The sequence below is a fragment of the Pristiophorus japonicus genome, chromosome 7 (assembly GCF_044704955.1).
Source record: "Pristiophorus japonicus isolate sPriJap1 chromosome 7, sPriJap1.hap1, whole genome shotgun sequence".
Taxonomy (NCBI): Eukaryota; Metazoa; Chordata; class Chondrichthyes; family Pristiophoridae; genus Pristiophorus; species Pristiophorus japonicus.
In genome coordinates this window covers 130627813-130646042 of record NC_091983.1, presented here as the reverse complement: position 1 = coordinate 130646042, position 18230 = coordinate 130627813, and the positions used below count along the sequence as shown (strand labels likewise).

Here is an 18230-nt window from a genome sequence, read left to right as displayed (position 1 = left end):
CGGATTTGAGTATAGGCGCAGGGAGGTCTTACTGCAGTTGTACAGGGATTTGGTGAGGCCACACCTTGAATATTGTGTACAGTTTTCGTCTCCTAATCTGAGGGAGGACATTCTTGCTTTTGAGGGAGTGCAGCGAAGGTTCACCAGACTGATTCCGGGATGGCAGGACTGACATGTGAAGAAAGTTTGGATCGACTAGGCTTCTATTCATTGGAGTTAAGAAAAATGAGAGAGGATCTCATAGAAACGTATACAATTCTGACGGGATTGGACAGGTTAGATGCAGGAAGAATGTTCCCAATGTTGGGGAAGTCCAGAAGCAGGGGCCACAGTCGATCGATAAGGGGTAAGCCATTTAGGACCGAGATGAGGAGAAACTTCTTCACTCAGAGAATTGTGAACCTGTGGAATTCTCTACCACAGAAAGTTGTTGAGGCCAGTTCGTTAGATATATTCAAAAGGGAGTTAAATGTGACCGTTACGGCTAAAGGGATCAAGGGGTATGGAGAGAAAGCAGGAATGGGGTATTGAAGTTGCATGATCAGCCATGATCATATTGAATGGTGGTGCAGGCTCGAAAGGCCGAATGGCCTACTCCTGCACCTATTTTCTATATTTCTATTAAAGTCACCCATGATAACTGCTGTACCCTTTATTGCACACATCCCTAATTTCCTGTTTGATGCCATCCCCAACCTCACTATGACTGTTTGGTGGTCTGTACACAACTCCCACTAGCGTTTTCTGCCCTTTGGTGTTCCACAGCTCTACCCATACAGATTCCACCTCATCCACTCTAATGTCCTTCCTTACTATTGTGTTAATCTCCTCTTTAACCAGCAACGCTACTCCACCTCCTTTTCCTTTCAGTCTATCTTTCCTGAATATTGAATACCCTTGGATGTTGAGTTCCCAGCCTTGGTCACCCTGGAGCCATGTCTACGTAATCCCAATTACATTATATCCATTAACAGCTATCTGTGCAGTTAATTCATCCACCTTATTACGAATGTTCCTCGCATTGAGACACAGAGCCTTCAGGCTTGTTTTTTTTAACACTCTTTGTCCTTTTAGAATTATGTTGTAATGTGGTCCTTTTCGATTTTTGCCTTTAATTTTTCTACCCTCCTCTTTTACTTTTCTCCTTTATACCTTTTGCTTCTGACCCCTTTTTACTTACTCTGTCTCCCTGCATAGGTTCCCATCCCCCTGCCCTATTAGTTTAACTCCTCCCCAACAGCACTAGCAAACACTCCCCCTCGGACATTGGTTCCGGTCCTGCCCAGGTGCAGACCGTCCGGTTTATACTGGTCCCACCTCCCCTAGAACCGGTTCCAATGTCTCAGGAATTTGAATCCCTCCCTTCTGCATCTTAAGTATCCTACTATTTGTACTCTGACTAGCACATGGCACTTGTAGCAATCCTGATATTATTACCTTTTGAGGTTCTACTTTTTAATTTAACTCCTCGCTCCCTAAATTCAGCTTGTAGGACCTCATCCTGCTTTTTACCTATATGGTTGGTACCTACATGCACCATGATAACTGGCTGTTCACCCTCCCCCTCCAGAATGCCCTGCAGCCGCTCTGAAACATCCTTGACCCTTGCACAATGGGAGGCAACATACTATCCTGGAGTCTCATTTGTGACCGCAGAAATGCCGATCTATTCCCCTTACAATAGAATGCCCTACCACCATAGCTCTCCCACTCTTTTTCCTGCCCTCCTGTGCAGCAGAGCCACCCTGGTGCCATGAACATGGCTGCTGCTGCCTTCCCCTAATGGGCCATCTCCCCCAACAGTACCTAAAATGGTATATCTGTTTTGGAGGGAAATGACCGCAGGGGACCCTTGCACTATCTTCCTTCCACTGCCCTGCCTGATGGTCACCCATCCCCTATCTGCCTTTGTAACCTTTAACTGCAGTGTGACCAACTCACTAAACGTGCTATTCATGACATCCTCAGCATCGCGACTGCTCCAGAGTGATTCCATGCGCAGCTCCAGTGCCGCAATGCAGTCTATCAGGAGCTGCAGCTGGATACACTTCCCGCACACATAATAGTCAGGGACACTGGAACCGTCCCTGATTTTGCACATAGCACAGGAGGAGCATGACACGGGTCTGGGCACTCCTGCCATGACTTAACCCTTAAATTACTTAATTTGGCAACAGTGACAAGGTTTCTTACTGCTAAGAAAAAGAAAAAAGATAAGGAAAAGGAAAACTACTCACCAATCAACCAGCCAATCACTTACCCTCTTGGCTGTGATGTCACAGTTCGATTTACTTTTTACTTTTTTCTTACTTTTGACCTTGCTGCAGTAGCTGGCTCCTCCCCGACCGCCGCTGCTCCTCGCTGCCACTGGGCCTTTTATAGGCCTCGCCGCTCCTCCCTGACTGCCGCTGCTCCTCGCTGCCATTGGGCCTTTTATAGGCCTCGCCGCTCCTCCCCGACCGCCGCTGCTCCTCGCTGCCACTGGGCCTTTTATAGGCTTCGCCGCTCCTCCCCGACCGCCGCTGCTCCTCGCTGCCATTGGGCCTTTTATAGGCCTCGCCGCTCCTCCCCGACCGCCGCTGCTCCTTGTTGCCGCTGGGCCTTTTATAGGCCTCGCCGCTCCTCCCCGACTGCGCTGCTCCTCGCTGCCGCTGGGCCTTTTATAGGCCTCGCCGCTCCTCCCCGACCGCCGCTGCTCCTTGTTGCCGCTGGGCCTTTTATAGGCCTCGCCGCTCCTCCCCGACCGCCGCTGCTCCTCGCTGCCGCTGGGCCTTTTATAGGCCTCGCCGCTCCTCCCCGACCGCCGCTGCTCCTTGTTGCCGCTGGGCCTTTTATAGGCCTCGCCGCTCCTCCCCGACCGCCGCTGCTCCTTGTTGCCGCTGGGCCTTTTATAGGCCTCGCCGCTCCTCCCCGACTGCGCTGCTCCTCGCTGCCGCTGGGCCTTTTATAGGCCTCGCCGCTCCTCCCTGACTGCGCTGCTCCTTGCTGCCGCTGGGCCTTTTATAGGCCTCGCCGCTCCTCCCCGACTGCGCTGCTCCTTGCTGCCGCTGGGCCTTTTATAGGCCTCGCCGCTCCTCCCCGACCGCCGCTGCTCCTCGCTGCCGTTGGGCCTTTTATTGGCCTCGCCGCTCCTCCCCGACCGCCGCTGCTCCTCGCTGCCGTTGGGCCTTTTATTGGCCTCGCCGCTACTCCCCGACATTAATTGCCTATTAAACTCGCCGCAGAAAGTAAGGGCTCGAATTTATAAGTACTAATGAGATGATAATTGCTAATGCAATGCCAATCAACCTTTTCGGCCCAGAAAGGGAACAATTTAAACTGTTCGATCTCATTCTTGCATGTTGTCAATATGTTAGAGATTTTAAAAATGTAAAATTTTAAATGAAGTTATTTTCCTTACTTTTCTGTCTTTTTCTATTTCTTTCTTAATTCAATCTTTCTTTCCCTCTTTTTATTTCTTGTTCTGTACCTGATCTGACTCTAATTCACCGTCCTTCTCCAACAATCGTCTGTCTGTTTCTCAATCCTTAAATCTCCCAGATGCCCCGTTGCCCTGACATTGCCGTTATCAGCTCACTCTTCCAGCAGGTTTTGTCGTAAAAACATTTTGAGCTGAAGGATGCAGGAAAAAGTCGAATTAAAGGCGTATACCATGAAATATCCTGGTCCAGCAAGATCGGGCCCATAAAATAGAACTACTTATGTTTCAGTAGTAACCAGCTTGTATTTAATCAGCAGCCCGCTTATGTTTTTGATCTTCTGTTACCATTTGAAACTGACTGCTCTTGAGTTTTCAAAAAGTTAGAGCAATCTCATATTTTCCTTTTTTACATGCTAGATGACTCTATTACAGTGTTTCAAGAACTGAAGGACCTGTTGAAGAAAAATGCTACTGTGGAATCATTTATTGAATGGTTGGACACAGTAGTAGAACAGAGAGTCATCAAGGTAAGTTTGTATAAGAATTAAAATTTTAAAATACTTTCTTGCAATATTTTTTGTTTTTATCTAATATTGTGACTTTTAATGTACTTTTATTTTTAAGCCAAGTAAACAAAATGGAAGGTCCCTTAAGAAGAGAGCCCAAGATTTTCTTTTGAGATGGAGTTTTTTTGGAGCCCGAGTCATGCATAACCTCACTCTCAACAATGCTTCAAGCTTTGGTAAGCATTCACGTTTTCATTTTTAATACAGTCCAATGTGGGTGGGTGCTTGCATGTAATATTAGGATAAAACTGCACAACTTTGGATAGTGAGCTTCTGACTCTTTGGGGGTGAAATTTGGTAGTGCCCTGTTTGGGGGCGGTAACAGCCGTGAGGCGGGAGTTCCTGCGCCAGTTGAGCAAGTCCTGCCCCTTGACCTATAATTGAGTTACCGCCCCCCAATATTGTGCTGCACTTCCTCTTGGGGGCGAGAGTGGGGCACAAAGCCACGCGAAATTAGCAGCACCATGCGGTGGGAAGGCCAAGCTGCCGACTCTGCATGTGGGAAACGGGGCCATCGCTGGACCACCAGGGAGCATGGTGCCGTGGCACACAAGCAGAGTGCTGGGCTGCAAGATTGCGGCATGGACCCCGTGATCGACAAACCGCTAAACCATTTGGTTTCTTTCCTGCTGCAACTCCCCTTTAATTTTCGGCCAATGAGCAACCTACGTGAAGCTGTCGCGGGCATTGCCTGAGGCAGCTTCAGGGGCCACTATTGAATTTTTGCTCCAGGTAGAAAATGGATCGCTGCGCACGGTGATGTCGTCATCATCATGACTGGCACAGTGCAGCGGGGTGCTACCAGTTTGGGCCTTTGCTAAACCCCCGTGGAATTTCACGGATAGCGGTGCTGCGCACTGGCAAAAAGTCATTTTGGGGGCACTAACACGAAACGCAAATGCCCCGAATTTTTCCTCTTTTATTTAGGAGCTATGGGTGTGATTGCACTCCCAGGCAGGAACACATTATAGGCAGTCCCTCGAAGCGAGGATGATTTGCTTCCACGCCAAAAAGGGATGAGTTCACATATCTAATATTCCAGATCTCGAACTACATCATGAAGGGTGGAAGATGCCTGTGCTTGGATTTTTTAACGTGTGGTGGCCGTTGCACACCAGCCACCTCACAGGCTTGACAGAGCTAGGTCTTGGTCCAGTGGCAAGGATTACCCAAGACAAACTGGAGACCAGCTCTGCTGCACAGACCAACCACACGCACATGTCGCAATGTGGGCTGGCCCGTATTGCCCCAGGGCCCTCGCCTCTTCTGGGCCCCAGACTCATGTCTTTCCTGGGCCCCGGTCACTTCCCTCTATGGACTCTTGCCGCTCCTTCGCCCCTCCTGCTGTGCCTGCCCGTACTGCAATCAGCGATCTGGCTTTGTAGCCGTCGCCCTCCTGCAGCAGCACACGCTGCTCCCTGCAGTGGTATGCCGCTGCACGCTGCTCCCTCCAATGGCCCCTGCCTGCTGATGGTCTTGCAGGCTGTGACTGTGCCGATTTCCGGGCCAAGTTGCTGCACGCTGCTCCCTCCAATGGCCCCGGCCTGCTGATGGTTTTGCAGGCCGAGACCGCACAGATTTCCGGGCCGGGCCACCACACGCTGCTCCCTCCAATGGCCCTGGCCTGCTGATGGTCTTGACAGTGCTCACGGAAAGCACACCTTGGGGATCACAGGCGTACAGGGATCAAACATCATGGGCTGTGTCTCTGGAATTGCCCACAATATATTCCTTTTGAATGACATGGGTTGCTGGAAGTGCCAATTTGAGGGACCACCCCTATCTTTTAACACAGTTTGGTAATTTCTTCCCCCTCAACCAGACTTATTAATGCCTGGCCTTTTATAAACCTTACAGGTAAGATTGACTAACACGATCATCAGCTTTATTGGTGGGTGATGAACATAAATCCAGAACATTTTAATAATCACTATGGTTGGGTGTGAAAAGTTACATTACTGGACTGAAAGTCAATCTTATTACAACAAAAGTAAAAATCTGACGAGCAAGATTCTCCCTGTTGATAATATTGGCGATAAATTCAGCATGAACACAAAATGAGATTTACTGTTTTGTACTTGTGGCGACTGTCTTGTAATAATGGGCCAGATTTTATGGTGCGTCTGAAAGCATATGCACACGCTGTCAGAAGCCTTCAAAATGGCACCACATGTTCTGGGTTTCTGCTTGGGCTGTGCATGCGCAAAAACCCGCAACTTGCCATCTGTCAAGTTTCACTTGGACCGATCCACCGCACCCATTACAAATTCACATTGCAGAGTTAACACCCCAGCGAATGCCTACAAAATCCTCATGCTTGGTAAAAGCAGGATTTCTTTTACTAGCGTAAGGATTAAAATAAATAACATTTTTTAAATGATTAAAATAACTGTTATGTCTTGAAATAAAGAGTCAGACCAGATACTGCAAGCTCAAAGTAAGGTGTGACTGTAGTCCTTTATTACAGATCTCAGAGTGCCTCTCCAGCCTGTGAGGCCTCCTTATATACAGGTGCTCCCAAGGGATTGTGGATTCCTTGGGACTCCAGGGGATAAGCCCTCTGGTGATTAGACATGGTATTTACAGGTTTACATACATAACACTCTCTTCCCCCCCCCCCCATCGCCCACACCCCCCCTCCCTGCCCCGCCCCCAAAGTCAATAGTGTAACTATTTACAATGTGAGTCGATCTGGGGCCTTCCTTTCCCTGGTTGATCGTCTCGGTGCAAATGCTGGTTTCGGTGAGTCGTTTATTGGGCCCTCGCTGGGCTGCTGTGCAGCTGGCCTTGCTGGGCTGCCCTGGGTGGTGAGTCCTGCTGGGCTGCTGCAGGTGATGGGTTCTGCTTCGTGGTCAACTGCTGGGACGGTTGCCACGTGTGTGTGTGTGTGTGTGTGTGTGTATGTTGGAGGGTCGAAAAAGGTGGAGTCTATTGTGGGTTATTCTGGATAGTCCATAAATCTGAGTTTGGTTTGGTCCAAGTGTTTCCTGCAGGTGAGTCCATTTGAGAGTTTGACCACAAACACCCTACTCCCCTCTTTGGCCAAAACAGTGCCAGGAAGCCATTTGGTCCATAGTTCAACACAAATACAGGATCATTTATCTCAATTTCGCGTGACACATTTGTGCAATCATGATATGTATTCTGTTGAAGCCGCCTAATAGCACAAATGTGTCACGCGAAATTGAGATAAATGATCCTGTGTTTGTGTTGAACTATGGACAAGGTCCCAAATGGCTTCTTGGCATTGTTTTGGCTAAAGAGGGGAGTAGGGTGTTTGTGGTCAAACTCTCAAATCGACTCACCTGCAGGAAACACTTGGACCAAACCAAACTCAGATTTATGGATTATCCAGAACAACCCACAATGGACTCCACCTGCTCTCTACCTGTTCGTGTAGACCGGGGTGGACTAACGAGAGCCTTGTCTTAAGTACCCTTTTCATGAGCAGTTCAGCGGGAGGGACCATAGTGAGCGAGTGGGGTGTTCTGCGGTAACTAAGCAGGACTCGGGATAAGAAAGTCTGCAGTGAGCCTTCAGATACCCTTTTCAAGCTCTGTTTGATTGTTTGAACTGCTCATTCTGCCTGACCGTTGGACGCTGGTTTAAACGGGGCAGATGTGACATGTTTGATCCCATTGCAGGTCATGAACTCTTTGAACTCGGCACTGGTAAAGCACGGCTCATTGTCACTTACAAGGACATCAGGCAGGCTGTGCGTGGCAAACCTGGCCCGTAGGCTTTCAATGGTGGCAGCGGACATGTTTGCTGACATTATCACGTATTTAATCCATTTGGAGTACGCATCTACAACCACTAAGAATATTATTCCCAAGAATGGGCCTGCATAGTTGACATGTACCCTGGACCACGGTTTGGAGGGCCAGGACCATAAACTTAGTGGCGTGTCCCTGGGTGCATTACTTAACTGTGAACATGTATTACATTTGTGAACGCAGGACCTTTAAATCTGCATCGATACCGGGCCACCACACGTGGGATCTGGCTATCGCTTTCATCATTACGATGCCTGGGTGGGTGCTGTGGAGATCACTTATGAAAGTGTCCCTGCCCTTTTTTGGCAGCACTACCTGATTACCCCATAGGAGGCAGTCTGCCTGTATAGACATTTCATCTTTGCGCCGCTGGTACGGCTTTATTTCCTCCTGCATCTCTAACGGGACACTGGACCAACTCCCGTGGAGCACACAGTTTTTTAAAGGACAGTAAGGGGTCCTGGCTCATCCAGGTTCTAATCTGTCGGGTGGTAACAGGTGATTGCTCACTCTCGAATGCTTCCATTACCATGACTAAATCTGCGGGCTGTGCCATCTCCACCCATGTGGTGGACAATGGCAGCCTACTGAGAGCATCGGCACTATTTTCTGTGCCTGGTCAGTGACGGATGGCGTAGTTGTATGCGCACAACGTGAGCGCCCATCTCTGGATGTGGGCCGATGCATTTGTATTTATCCCCTTGCTTTCAGAAAAGAGGGATATAAGCGGCTTATGATCAGTTTCCAATTCAAATTTGAGCCCGAACAGATATTGATGCATTTTCTTTACCCCATAAACACACGCTAATGCTTCTTTTTCGATCAATACTGTAGGCCCTCTCGGCCTTAGACAGACTTCTGGATGCATAAGCAACCGGTTGCAATTTCCCAAATTCATTAGCTTGTTGCAATACACACACAAACCCCATACGACGACGCATCACATTCGAGTACCAAATGTTTACATGGATCGTACAACACAAGCAATTTGTTTGAACATAACAGCTTCCTAGCTTTCTCAAAGGCATTTTCTTGGCTTTTACCCCATATCCATTCATCTCCTTTACGCAGTAAAGAGTGCAGGGGTTCTAACAATGTTCTAAGACCCGGTAATTAGTTACCAAAATAGTTCAGGAGTCCTATAAACAACCGCAGCTCCGTCACGTTCTGTGGTCTCAGTGCATTCTTGATTGCCTCCGTATTCAAATCGGTGGGCCTGATGCCGTCCGCCGCAATTCTTCTCCCCAGGAACTCCATTTCAGGTGCCAGGAAAACGCACTTCAAGCATTTTAACCTGAGCTTCACATGATTAAGCCGACTAAGAACCTCCTCCAGGTTCTGCAGGTGCTCGACAGTGTCCCGACCTGTAACCAAGTTGTCGTCCTGGAAGACCACGGTGAGCGGGACTGACTTCAGCAAGCTTTCCATGTTCCTCTGCAACATCGCCGTGGCCGAACGAATCCCAAACGGGCATCTGTTGTAAATTAAGACACCTTTGTGAGTGTTAATGCAGGTGAGGCCTTTCGATGATTCCTCAAGCTCCTGCGTCATATAGGCCGAGGTCAAATCCAGCTTCATGAACGTTTTCCCTCCTGCCAGCATCACAGATAGGTCATCTGCCTTGGGTAGTGGGTATTGATCCTGCAGTGAGAAACGATTGATAGTTACTTTATAATTATCACAGATTCTGGCGGTGCCGTCCCCCTTGAGGACTTGAACAATTGGACTGGCCCACTCTTTGAATTCGATCGGAGAAATGATGCCTTCTCGTTGCAGCCTGTCCAGTTCGATCTCCACCCTCTCTCTCCTCATGTAAGACACCACTCTCGCCTTGTGATGGATGGGTCGCCCCGGAATCAAATGGATCTGCACTTTTGCTCCTTGGAACTTCCCGCTGCCTGGTTTGAACGTCAAAGGGGAACTTGTTTAGGACCTGGGCAAATGAGGTGTTGTTGATGGACGAAAGCACTCGGATGTCGTCCCAGTTCCAGCTCCTGCTGAACAGCGTGGGGCCATCGCCCGGTACCACCCAGAGTGGTAACTCGTGCACCACTCCATTGTAGGGGACCTTTATGGTAGCACTGCTGATTACAGGAATCAGTTCCTTTGTGTACTTTCTCAGTTTAGTCCGAATGGCAGTCAGGACTGGCCTTGAGGCCTTGCTGCACCACAATTTATCGAAAGTCTTTTTGCTCATTATGGACTGGCTTGCACCCATGTCCAGCTCCATGGACACTGGGAGTCCATTTAATTCAACCTTCAGCATTATCGGGGGATACTTTGTGGCAAATGTGTGCACCTCATTTACTTCTGCCTCCTCGGTCTGAGGTTCTGGTTCGTCGTGATCCACCGTGGATCTGTCCTCCTCTGCAACACGGTGGTTTGCAAGGTTTGCAACTCGCCTGCACATATGTTGAAGGTGTCCCATTTTTCCACAGCCTTTGCAGACGTATCCTTTGAAGCGGCATGAATGGAAACGATGATTAACCCCGCAGCATCAACAAGGTGTTAATGGCCTTGTATTCACCACCCTTGATGGTGGACTCTGAGTCATCTGCGGATGTGCAGCTGCAGGCGTGTAAGGCCTACCCTGTACATTTCGATTGAAAATGACGTTACTTTGTTCACAGTACTTGCAGTAGCACTCATGTGCTGAGAAATTTGTTTGGTATTGTCACTGGTGGCGATAAATGCCTGGGCTATCGCTATGGCTTCACTCAAGGTTGGGGTCTCTACAGTCAAAAGTTTGCAAAGTATTACTTCATGGCCAATGCCAAGTACAAAGAAGTCCCTGAGCATGTATTCCAAATGTCCTTCAAATTTTCAATGTCCTGCAAGGCGCCTTAGCTCGGCGACGTCGCCCCTTCCTGGCCTTCAGACCTCTTGTACGTGTAGAACCAATACCTCGCCATCAGAGCACTTTCCTTCAGGTTTAGATGCTCCCGGACCAGTGTGCACAACTCACCGTACGACTTGTCTGTGGGTTTCGCTGGAGCGAGCTGATTTTTCATTGAGGCCATACGTTGGTGCCCCGCAAACGGTGAGGAGGATCGCCCTTCGTTTGGCAGCATTTGCTTCTCCTTCCAGCTCGCTGGCCACGAAGTATTGGTTGAGTCGCTCCACGAAGGTTTCCCAATCATCTCCCTCCAAAAATTTCTCCAGGATGCCCACGGTTCTTCGCATTGTTGCGGTGTGGTTCGTCATTTGTATCTCGTCGCCAGTTGTTATGTCTTGAATAAAGAGTCAGACCAGATACTGCAAGTTCAAAGTAAGGTGTGACCGTAGTCCTTTATTACAGATCTCAGAGTGTCTCTCCAGCCTGTGAGGCCTCCTTATATACAGGTGCTTCCAAGGGATTGTGGGATCCCTTGGGACTCTACAGGATAAGCCCTCTGGTGGTTAGACATGGTAATTACAGGTTTACATACGTAACAATAACATTTTAAATTAGTTTCGGTAAATTTTGGCCTGATTTAAAATGATTACATTTATTTTTAAAAACATTAAATTTTTATTTTAAATATTTACTTAAAGGGTGGTTTAATTAATTTTGAAACTGTGATAATTTATTTTTATTTCAGTGTTGTGAAAATGTATTTTTTTAGGGGATCCCTATTAAGCTTATGGGGATTCCATATGTAAATGGAATCCTCATGAGCATCATAGTAATCTCCCTTTTTGATTGGTTGGCCTGGCCCACATGATCCCAGGGATGCTTGCGAACTGCCTGCACCCAGGGACAGGTGTCGCCTGGAGGCCCAGGACTGGAACAGTCTGAAGCTCCTGAGACAGCGGGTAAGTCTGTACTTTTCTTTTGGTTCGGAGGAGTACACAGGCGCCAAGCCTTCGGATGCAATTTCCAGGCCATTATCAGCAGGAGGAATTTCAGTCCCTGTAGTGTATTTAATTCTTCTTTCATTGTATTGTTGGAGCAACATGGAACTGACATCATTGAAATATATTCCTGACTAAGTTCTCACAGAGCTCTATTCACCACATACAAATGCTGGTTAAACCTCTAATATTAGTAAAGCAGTTAATCTTGATAGTGTTAGATGAAGTAGGATGTGAGGAGGCTCGTGTATAATGTAAATACTGGCATAGTTGGGCTAAATTCTGTGCTGTACATTCTATGTAATTTGTTCTTTGAAGTTCAAAGGCTCTTGAACATTCATGGTAACTTTTTAAACTGTGGAGGTGAAATTGCCCCTTTTATAGCCCCGTTAGCGCCTCCGGGGGGCACTAAAATAACAGCCCTGGAAGGTTACCGCCCCCAATTGGGTTACGGGGCAATTATGTCCCCTTTGCTTTTAGTTGCAGTTATACTGCACTTGGTAAATTCAGATTGGTGTGAGACTAGAAAGATAATTTCACAAATTGGCAGTAGCAGCAAGGACCGATGCTTGCAGACAGTGCATTTTGGGGAAATTACAGGCTGAGTACTCATGATTTCCCATGATGAGTTCCTAGTGAATACAGCTCTCTGCTGGGAATGCCATCACGCAATCACCCTTCATCTCCTCAAGTTGATCTCAATTTAGTTGCTTGAGCTTGTTCTGGCCAACTTCCCTCCTAAGCTTTAATACACAGCTTTAATCAATCAAAAGCTGAAACTATTTTGAACCAATGCCAAATACATAGTATAACTGGGTTGTTTAAAGTGTTTTAATTTTGCTTTACCTCTAAAACCCCATGTTTGGTATATTAAACAGTACTCAGTAAGATTATGCATCTTTATTGTCCAGTATTACAAGTGTATTTTACTATCATTGGGCCTGACATTCAGATCGAGGTCTTCCCGCGGGCAATCGACTGAAAAAGTTAAAAAAGATGCGCACCTACTTGTTCCTGCTGTGCCCGTTCGAACTTCCGAACCTGAGGCCTTCACTCCTACACTTCGTAAGTTGGAGTTCCCATTATTATGAATGAGAACTCCAACCCCCTCCAACACACAAAACATTAATAAAAAATAGAAAAATACACTGCATATTTAAGAATCATTTAAATTAAAGTTCTTCTTAAAAAAATATATATTTTCTCGACTTTTTTTAAAGATGCCTTAAAATAAACTTCCTATAGTGGGGAGGGGTTTTAACAATAACATTTGTTTTTATAACTTTAAAAATGCACAACATTTTTTTAAATAAACACTTGCGCCTGTAAAAGTAGGCTATACGCCTGCTTTTTCAGGCGCAAGATTTTTGAGGACATTTGCTGGGCAAGATATGCGTAAATATCGGAAATCTTGCCCTGCAAGTGTCCTTGCTCCCGATATGCGCGAGATCTGTCAAGCCAGAAACTTGACAGATCGGAAAAGCCGGTTTTCAGCGCATGCACATTGCGTGCTGAAAACCGGCTTTTCCGATGCCTTCTCGGGTCCATAGGAACTTCGTTTGGACCCGGGACATCGGAATTTCAGTGCCAATATTTATGATATTTTTATGATGTTTTTATAACTCAGGAATTTTGAAACTAATAAAATGTGTAAGTTTGAAAAAGGAGAATTGTGCAGATCATTTAACAATGGGGCCATCATAGTCAAGTCCAATCCTGTTCTCACTTAATATCCATCCATGCGTAGATTCCATCGGATAGTTTGGGGTGGAGGGGGGGAGCGGGAGGTGGAGGTCAATGAATACTACTCGGGAGCAAGAATCCTGACTTACTTGTCCCCTTTCTCATCCTGATGCCATTGTAGAGCCCAATTGCTGGTCTGTCTGGGATCAGCTCAATCAGTGCCGACTGAAGGTCAAAACAAAGACTTTGATAGTCTGCACACTGAGCCATTCAGGGTAGTTTCTGGTTCCATTTCTGACCAGTGGTTGCTCAGGAGAATTGGCGAACATCAAGCAAAGCCATCATTGAAGAGTAAGATATGCATTTTATCTCGATGATTCAACACAATTAGTTTCTGACCCCAGTTTGGGGAGTTAAAATTGGAGAGATCAGCTATGCAACTCACAAAGGCGTCATGCTTGTGCACATCAGTACAAAGTACAGTTTGTAATTCAACAGCTGTAGAAGGGTTTTTAATTCCAGTGTAGACCCTTCATCAAAACAGGTAACTAATGTCAGTTTAAAAAGAGGGTATAAAATATTTAAGACAGAAAGTACCACACAAATACAGGTAGTATAAATATGTACCTTCTTTGTTGCTGAGGTTTGCCCTACTTTCATCAGTGTTTTCTTTTCATGTAATTAGTTGTCAAACAGTCTGTGGGGGCAGTAAACAAAGCAAGAGGTAGGTGAACCTTACACCAGATTAGGGTCAGAATTTAAAAAATGATGCCTTGTTTGAGATAGAAGGAGGTCATTTGCAGTCAAACAATGATTTTTATTTTCCTTGATTCTTAAAGTGAGCAGATGGTCACTGAGATAACTTTCCTTCACTCCCTCTCCTCCTAGGTTCCTTTCATCTAATTCGAATGCTGCTTGATGAATACATTCTATTAGCCATGGAGACACAGTTCAACAATGACAAGGAGCAGGAGCTACAGAATCTCCTGGACAAATATATGAAAAATGCAGGTACTTTAAATAAAGCAGCCAAATAATTTCTTCATTACAAACCTGAAATATTCCAGCACTGCTTTTTTCTTACTAAGAAATACAGCAATTAGGGTTGCCTTGTTTTATCAAATCTATTGCAATGAGGAATGATAGAGGCAGTTCAGGATGGCATCATTGCTTGAGTTCTGATTTTTAATTATTGAATGTAATAATAACTAATGCTTCCACACCATAAGACTCAGAAGTAAGAATGGGGAAAAATTCTGTTTTAAAAAAAAAACTCAAGACTTATAGGGGCCGAAATTTCCCCTTCTCTTAAGGCCTGTTACTGCCGGAAATCTGCGGCCAAGCTGTGGAGTATAATAGCTGCTGATTTTTTGAGTAATGGCTGCCATTTTGAAAATTCCGCTCCCGCAGTGACCTGCTCCCCCCGCTACTGCTCCACTACTGCCGATCTGTCCTAAGTGTGTCATCAGAGTGTGCGCCGCTGATGTTCCCACCCAATGGCAAAATTCCGCTGGAAAAAATCTTGCTCCTGCCGCTCAGTGCCACCAGCAGCTTTTTCTGTCGGTGCACTGAGCTTGCTGTCCTAAAATGGCGGTGCAGCTGCCATTAAAGGGGAGGACCTACTGCCGCTGCAGCCATGTTTTTTGTTTGTCGGCCGACTGCCACGTCGGACCGACAATTATGCCCTGGGTTCGGCCAGGCCACCAACAGGCAGCCTGGCCCAGCCGAAACCCTCCCTGGTGGCCCAGTGGACCAAACTTAAAGAATTGCGCCAATCAGGGGAGAGCCGTGGTGACACGGCACTGTGATGACATCATCAGCGCTACGCTGATGACTGATAGCGGCGGATACGACATCCGCCCCCAACTTCCGCCCCTCTAGTGCGTGAACTTCTGCTCACCGCCATACATACGTCCTCATTATGACCAACTTCTGGTCCGCTGAAAAAAAAAGCCAAAGAGCAAAATTTCGTTCAAGAAGCCACTGGATCCACCGCGCCGGTAAAAACAACAGAAACACGGTAGGTGTGCCCCATTTCCAGCGGTGGACAATTTCGGCCCCATAGTATTCAGTTAATGTTCCAGACAGCCTACTCAGAAACTGAACTCTATACCTGATCTGACTCTGGTGGATGCTCTTACTACTTGTAGTGTAAAGAAGGTCAGGTCAGTAAATGGCTCAGCATGATGAGATCACCAATGGGTTAATTTTTCAACTTTGAGTGTGAGTTGGGTGCCTCACTTGGTAGGAGCACGAATTCAGAAAATTATCCCTTGGATATCCTACTAGACATTGCCTGAGTTGCTCCAATCATTATTATGTAACCAAATTCTGTAAAAAAAAAAGTTAGCAACGCATCACTGTCACTTAAATCAATGACTTACTGGGATGTACCACCTGAGGCCTCCACCGCTGATCCCACTAAAGTTTGTAGGGTCAGTAGGAGGTCTGTTTATTTTAATGCCAGTGGCAAATGGCCATGCTAATACAGCCACTTTAGCCAGAAGCTGGAAACTGTAGTGCAACTTATTGGTTCGGGTGGGTGGGGTGCCAGGTCCCCCTGGAATAAACTTAGAACTACCCCCAGCAATCTCTCTTAAGGAGACCGCTTTCAAATAATTTTTTAAAATATATTTTTTGAGGTGTCCAGGCCACACTGTTAGCCTAGACCACCAGGTAGGCCGAGTTCTGTCTTTCAGTGGTCTGGTACATCTGGTCTCACCAGACGTCAGTGGCTGCTGGTGACCTTTTTGACAGGTGAGATGCATGCTGTACATGGCCACATATGTAATATGACAGCATTGGCTCTCCAGTCCCCGATTGTCTCATGTTTATGTTTGAAAGAATAACATAGTATCCAACATCAATGTTAATGTTTTAACACACGTAAAATGCTGCTAGGATTAAGAAATAGTAACAAAAAGATAAATATACAGGCGACCGAATGAGAAGGCACATACAATTGCCAATCACATTGAAGAATGAAAAGAAGACCTGCAGTTATAATCGATCAATTCCCTGTACCTTGGACCATATATCAGTCAATACACAAAATCAAAGCATGTAAAATTATTGTTGATATACTTGGAAACAGATTTTTATTCTAGAGCAGCATTTTTCAATTGCTTGTTTGTTTAATAAAGCCAGCAGCACCTTAAAAATGTAGTGAATTCCAAAAATGATATTACCAGATAGAATATTTTTTATTAATTATCATCACAAACAGTGAGCCATGTACTCTGATTTATACATGCTACTAAACTTCCAGCATTCTTGCCTCCAGAGAGACGGTTGCACACTTCTTCCTTAGGCAATTGATGAGGTTGCCTAACCAAGCTACGTAGTTACCATGGCAATGAGCCCTTCTAACATGCACAATGTCTTTAGTTTGAATGCAAAACATGTTTCCTCATGTAGACATTTTTTGGTCTAATTTCACTCCTGTGAAGCGCCTGGGAAGATTTTACTATGTTAAAGGTGCTATTACATAGAATGTACAGCACAAAAACAGGCCATTCGGCCAACAGGCTCATGCCAATATTTATACTCCACACAAGCCTCCTCCAATCTGTGATATATTCTTACGATCTCACAAACACACAGGACTTCAAGATGGCTCCATTTCTTTTACTCTTGTTGTAAACAGAAATGGCTGCATTACTACAGTAGTCCACTAGGTGGAGCTATACACTACCCCTCTTCATTCAATCCTATCGGCATAACCTACGATTTCTTTCTCCTTCATGTGTTTATCTAGCTTCCCCTTAAATACATCTATACTGTTCGCCTCAACTACTCCTTGTGGGAGCGAGCTATAGTAGTTGTTGAAACACTAACTCATGATTTAAATTATAGTAGCAATTGATTAATGTTCTCTCACACTCTCATACTTTATTATTAATGAAACTGATAAAAAAATTCAAATCTAGAGTAAGAATTGAAGAAAGGACTCAAAATAATAAATAAATGCTTCATCCATGTGGGAACTCAGGGACACTTCCGGTGTCCCTGACAACTACGTGTGCGGGAAGTATATCCACCTCCAGCTCCTGACAGATCGCGTTGCGGAGTTGGAGCTGAGGGTGGATTCACTCTGGAGCATCCACGATGCTGAGAATGACGTGAATAGCATGTTTAGTGAGTTGGTCTTACCGCAGGTGAAGGGTCCACAGCCAGCTCGGGAATGGAAGACCAGCAGGAAGAGCAGTGCAAGGAAGGTAGTGCAGGGGTCCCCTGCAGTCATCCCCCTGCAAAACAGATACACTGTTTTGAGTACTGTTGAGGGGGATGACTCATCAGGGGATGGCAGCAGCAGCCAAGTGCATGGCACCGTGGCTGGCTCTGCTGCACAGAAGGGCAGGAAAAAGAGTGGGAGAGTGATAGTGATAGGGGATTCGATTGTAAGGGGAATAGATAGGCGTTTCTGGGGCCGCAACCGAGATGGTATGTTGCCTCCCTGGTGCAAGGGTCAAGGATGTCTCGGAGCAGTTGCAGGACATTCTGAAAATGGAGGGTGAACAGCCAGTTGTCGTGGTGCACATTGGTACCAACGATATAGGTAAAAAAAGGGATGAGGTCCTACGAGACGAATTTAAGGAGCTAGGAGCTAAATTAAAACGTAGGACCTCAAAAGTAGTAATCTCAGGATTGCTACCAGTGCCACGTGCTAGTCAGAGTAGGAATCGCAGGATAGCACAGATGAATACGTTGCTTGAGCAGTGGTGCAGCAGGGAGGGATTCAAATTCCTGGGACATTGGAACTGGTTCTGGGGGATGTAGGACCAGTACAAAGCGGACGGTCTGCACCTAGGCAGGACCGGAACCAATGTCCTAGGGGGAGTGTTTGCTCGTGCTGTTGGGGAGGAGTTAAACTAATATGGCAGCGGGATGGGAACCAATGCAGGGAGACAGAGGGAAACAAAAAGGAGACAAAAGCAAAAGACAGAAAGG

At 46.4% G+C, this 18230-nt stretch overlaps 1 protein-coding gene across 1 annotated transcript in view; it reads left to right on the top strand.

Moving 5' to 3' along the window:
* rfx6 (regulatory factor X, 6) overlaps nt 1-18230 on the top strand; it is a 91568-nt gene that overhangs the window by 38687 nt on the left and 34651 nt on the right. Inside the window, exons 13-15 of the mRNA XM_070884463.1 lie at nt 3839-3948; nt 4046-4163; nt 14169-14291. Of these exons, the coding sequence (XP_070740564.1) occupies nt 3839-3948; nt 4046-4163; nt 14169-14291 (351 nt within the window). The remainder of the gene's footprint in view (nt 1-3838; nt 3949-4045; nt 4164-14168; nt 14292-18230) is intronic.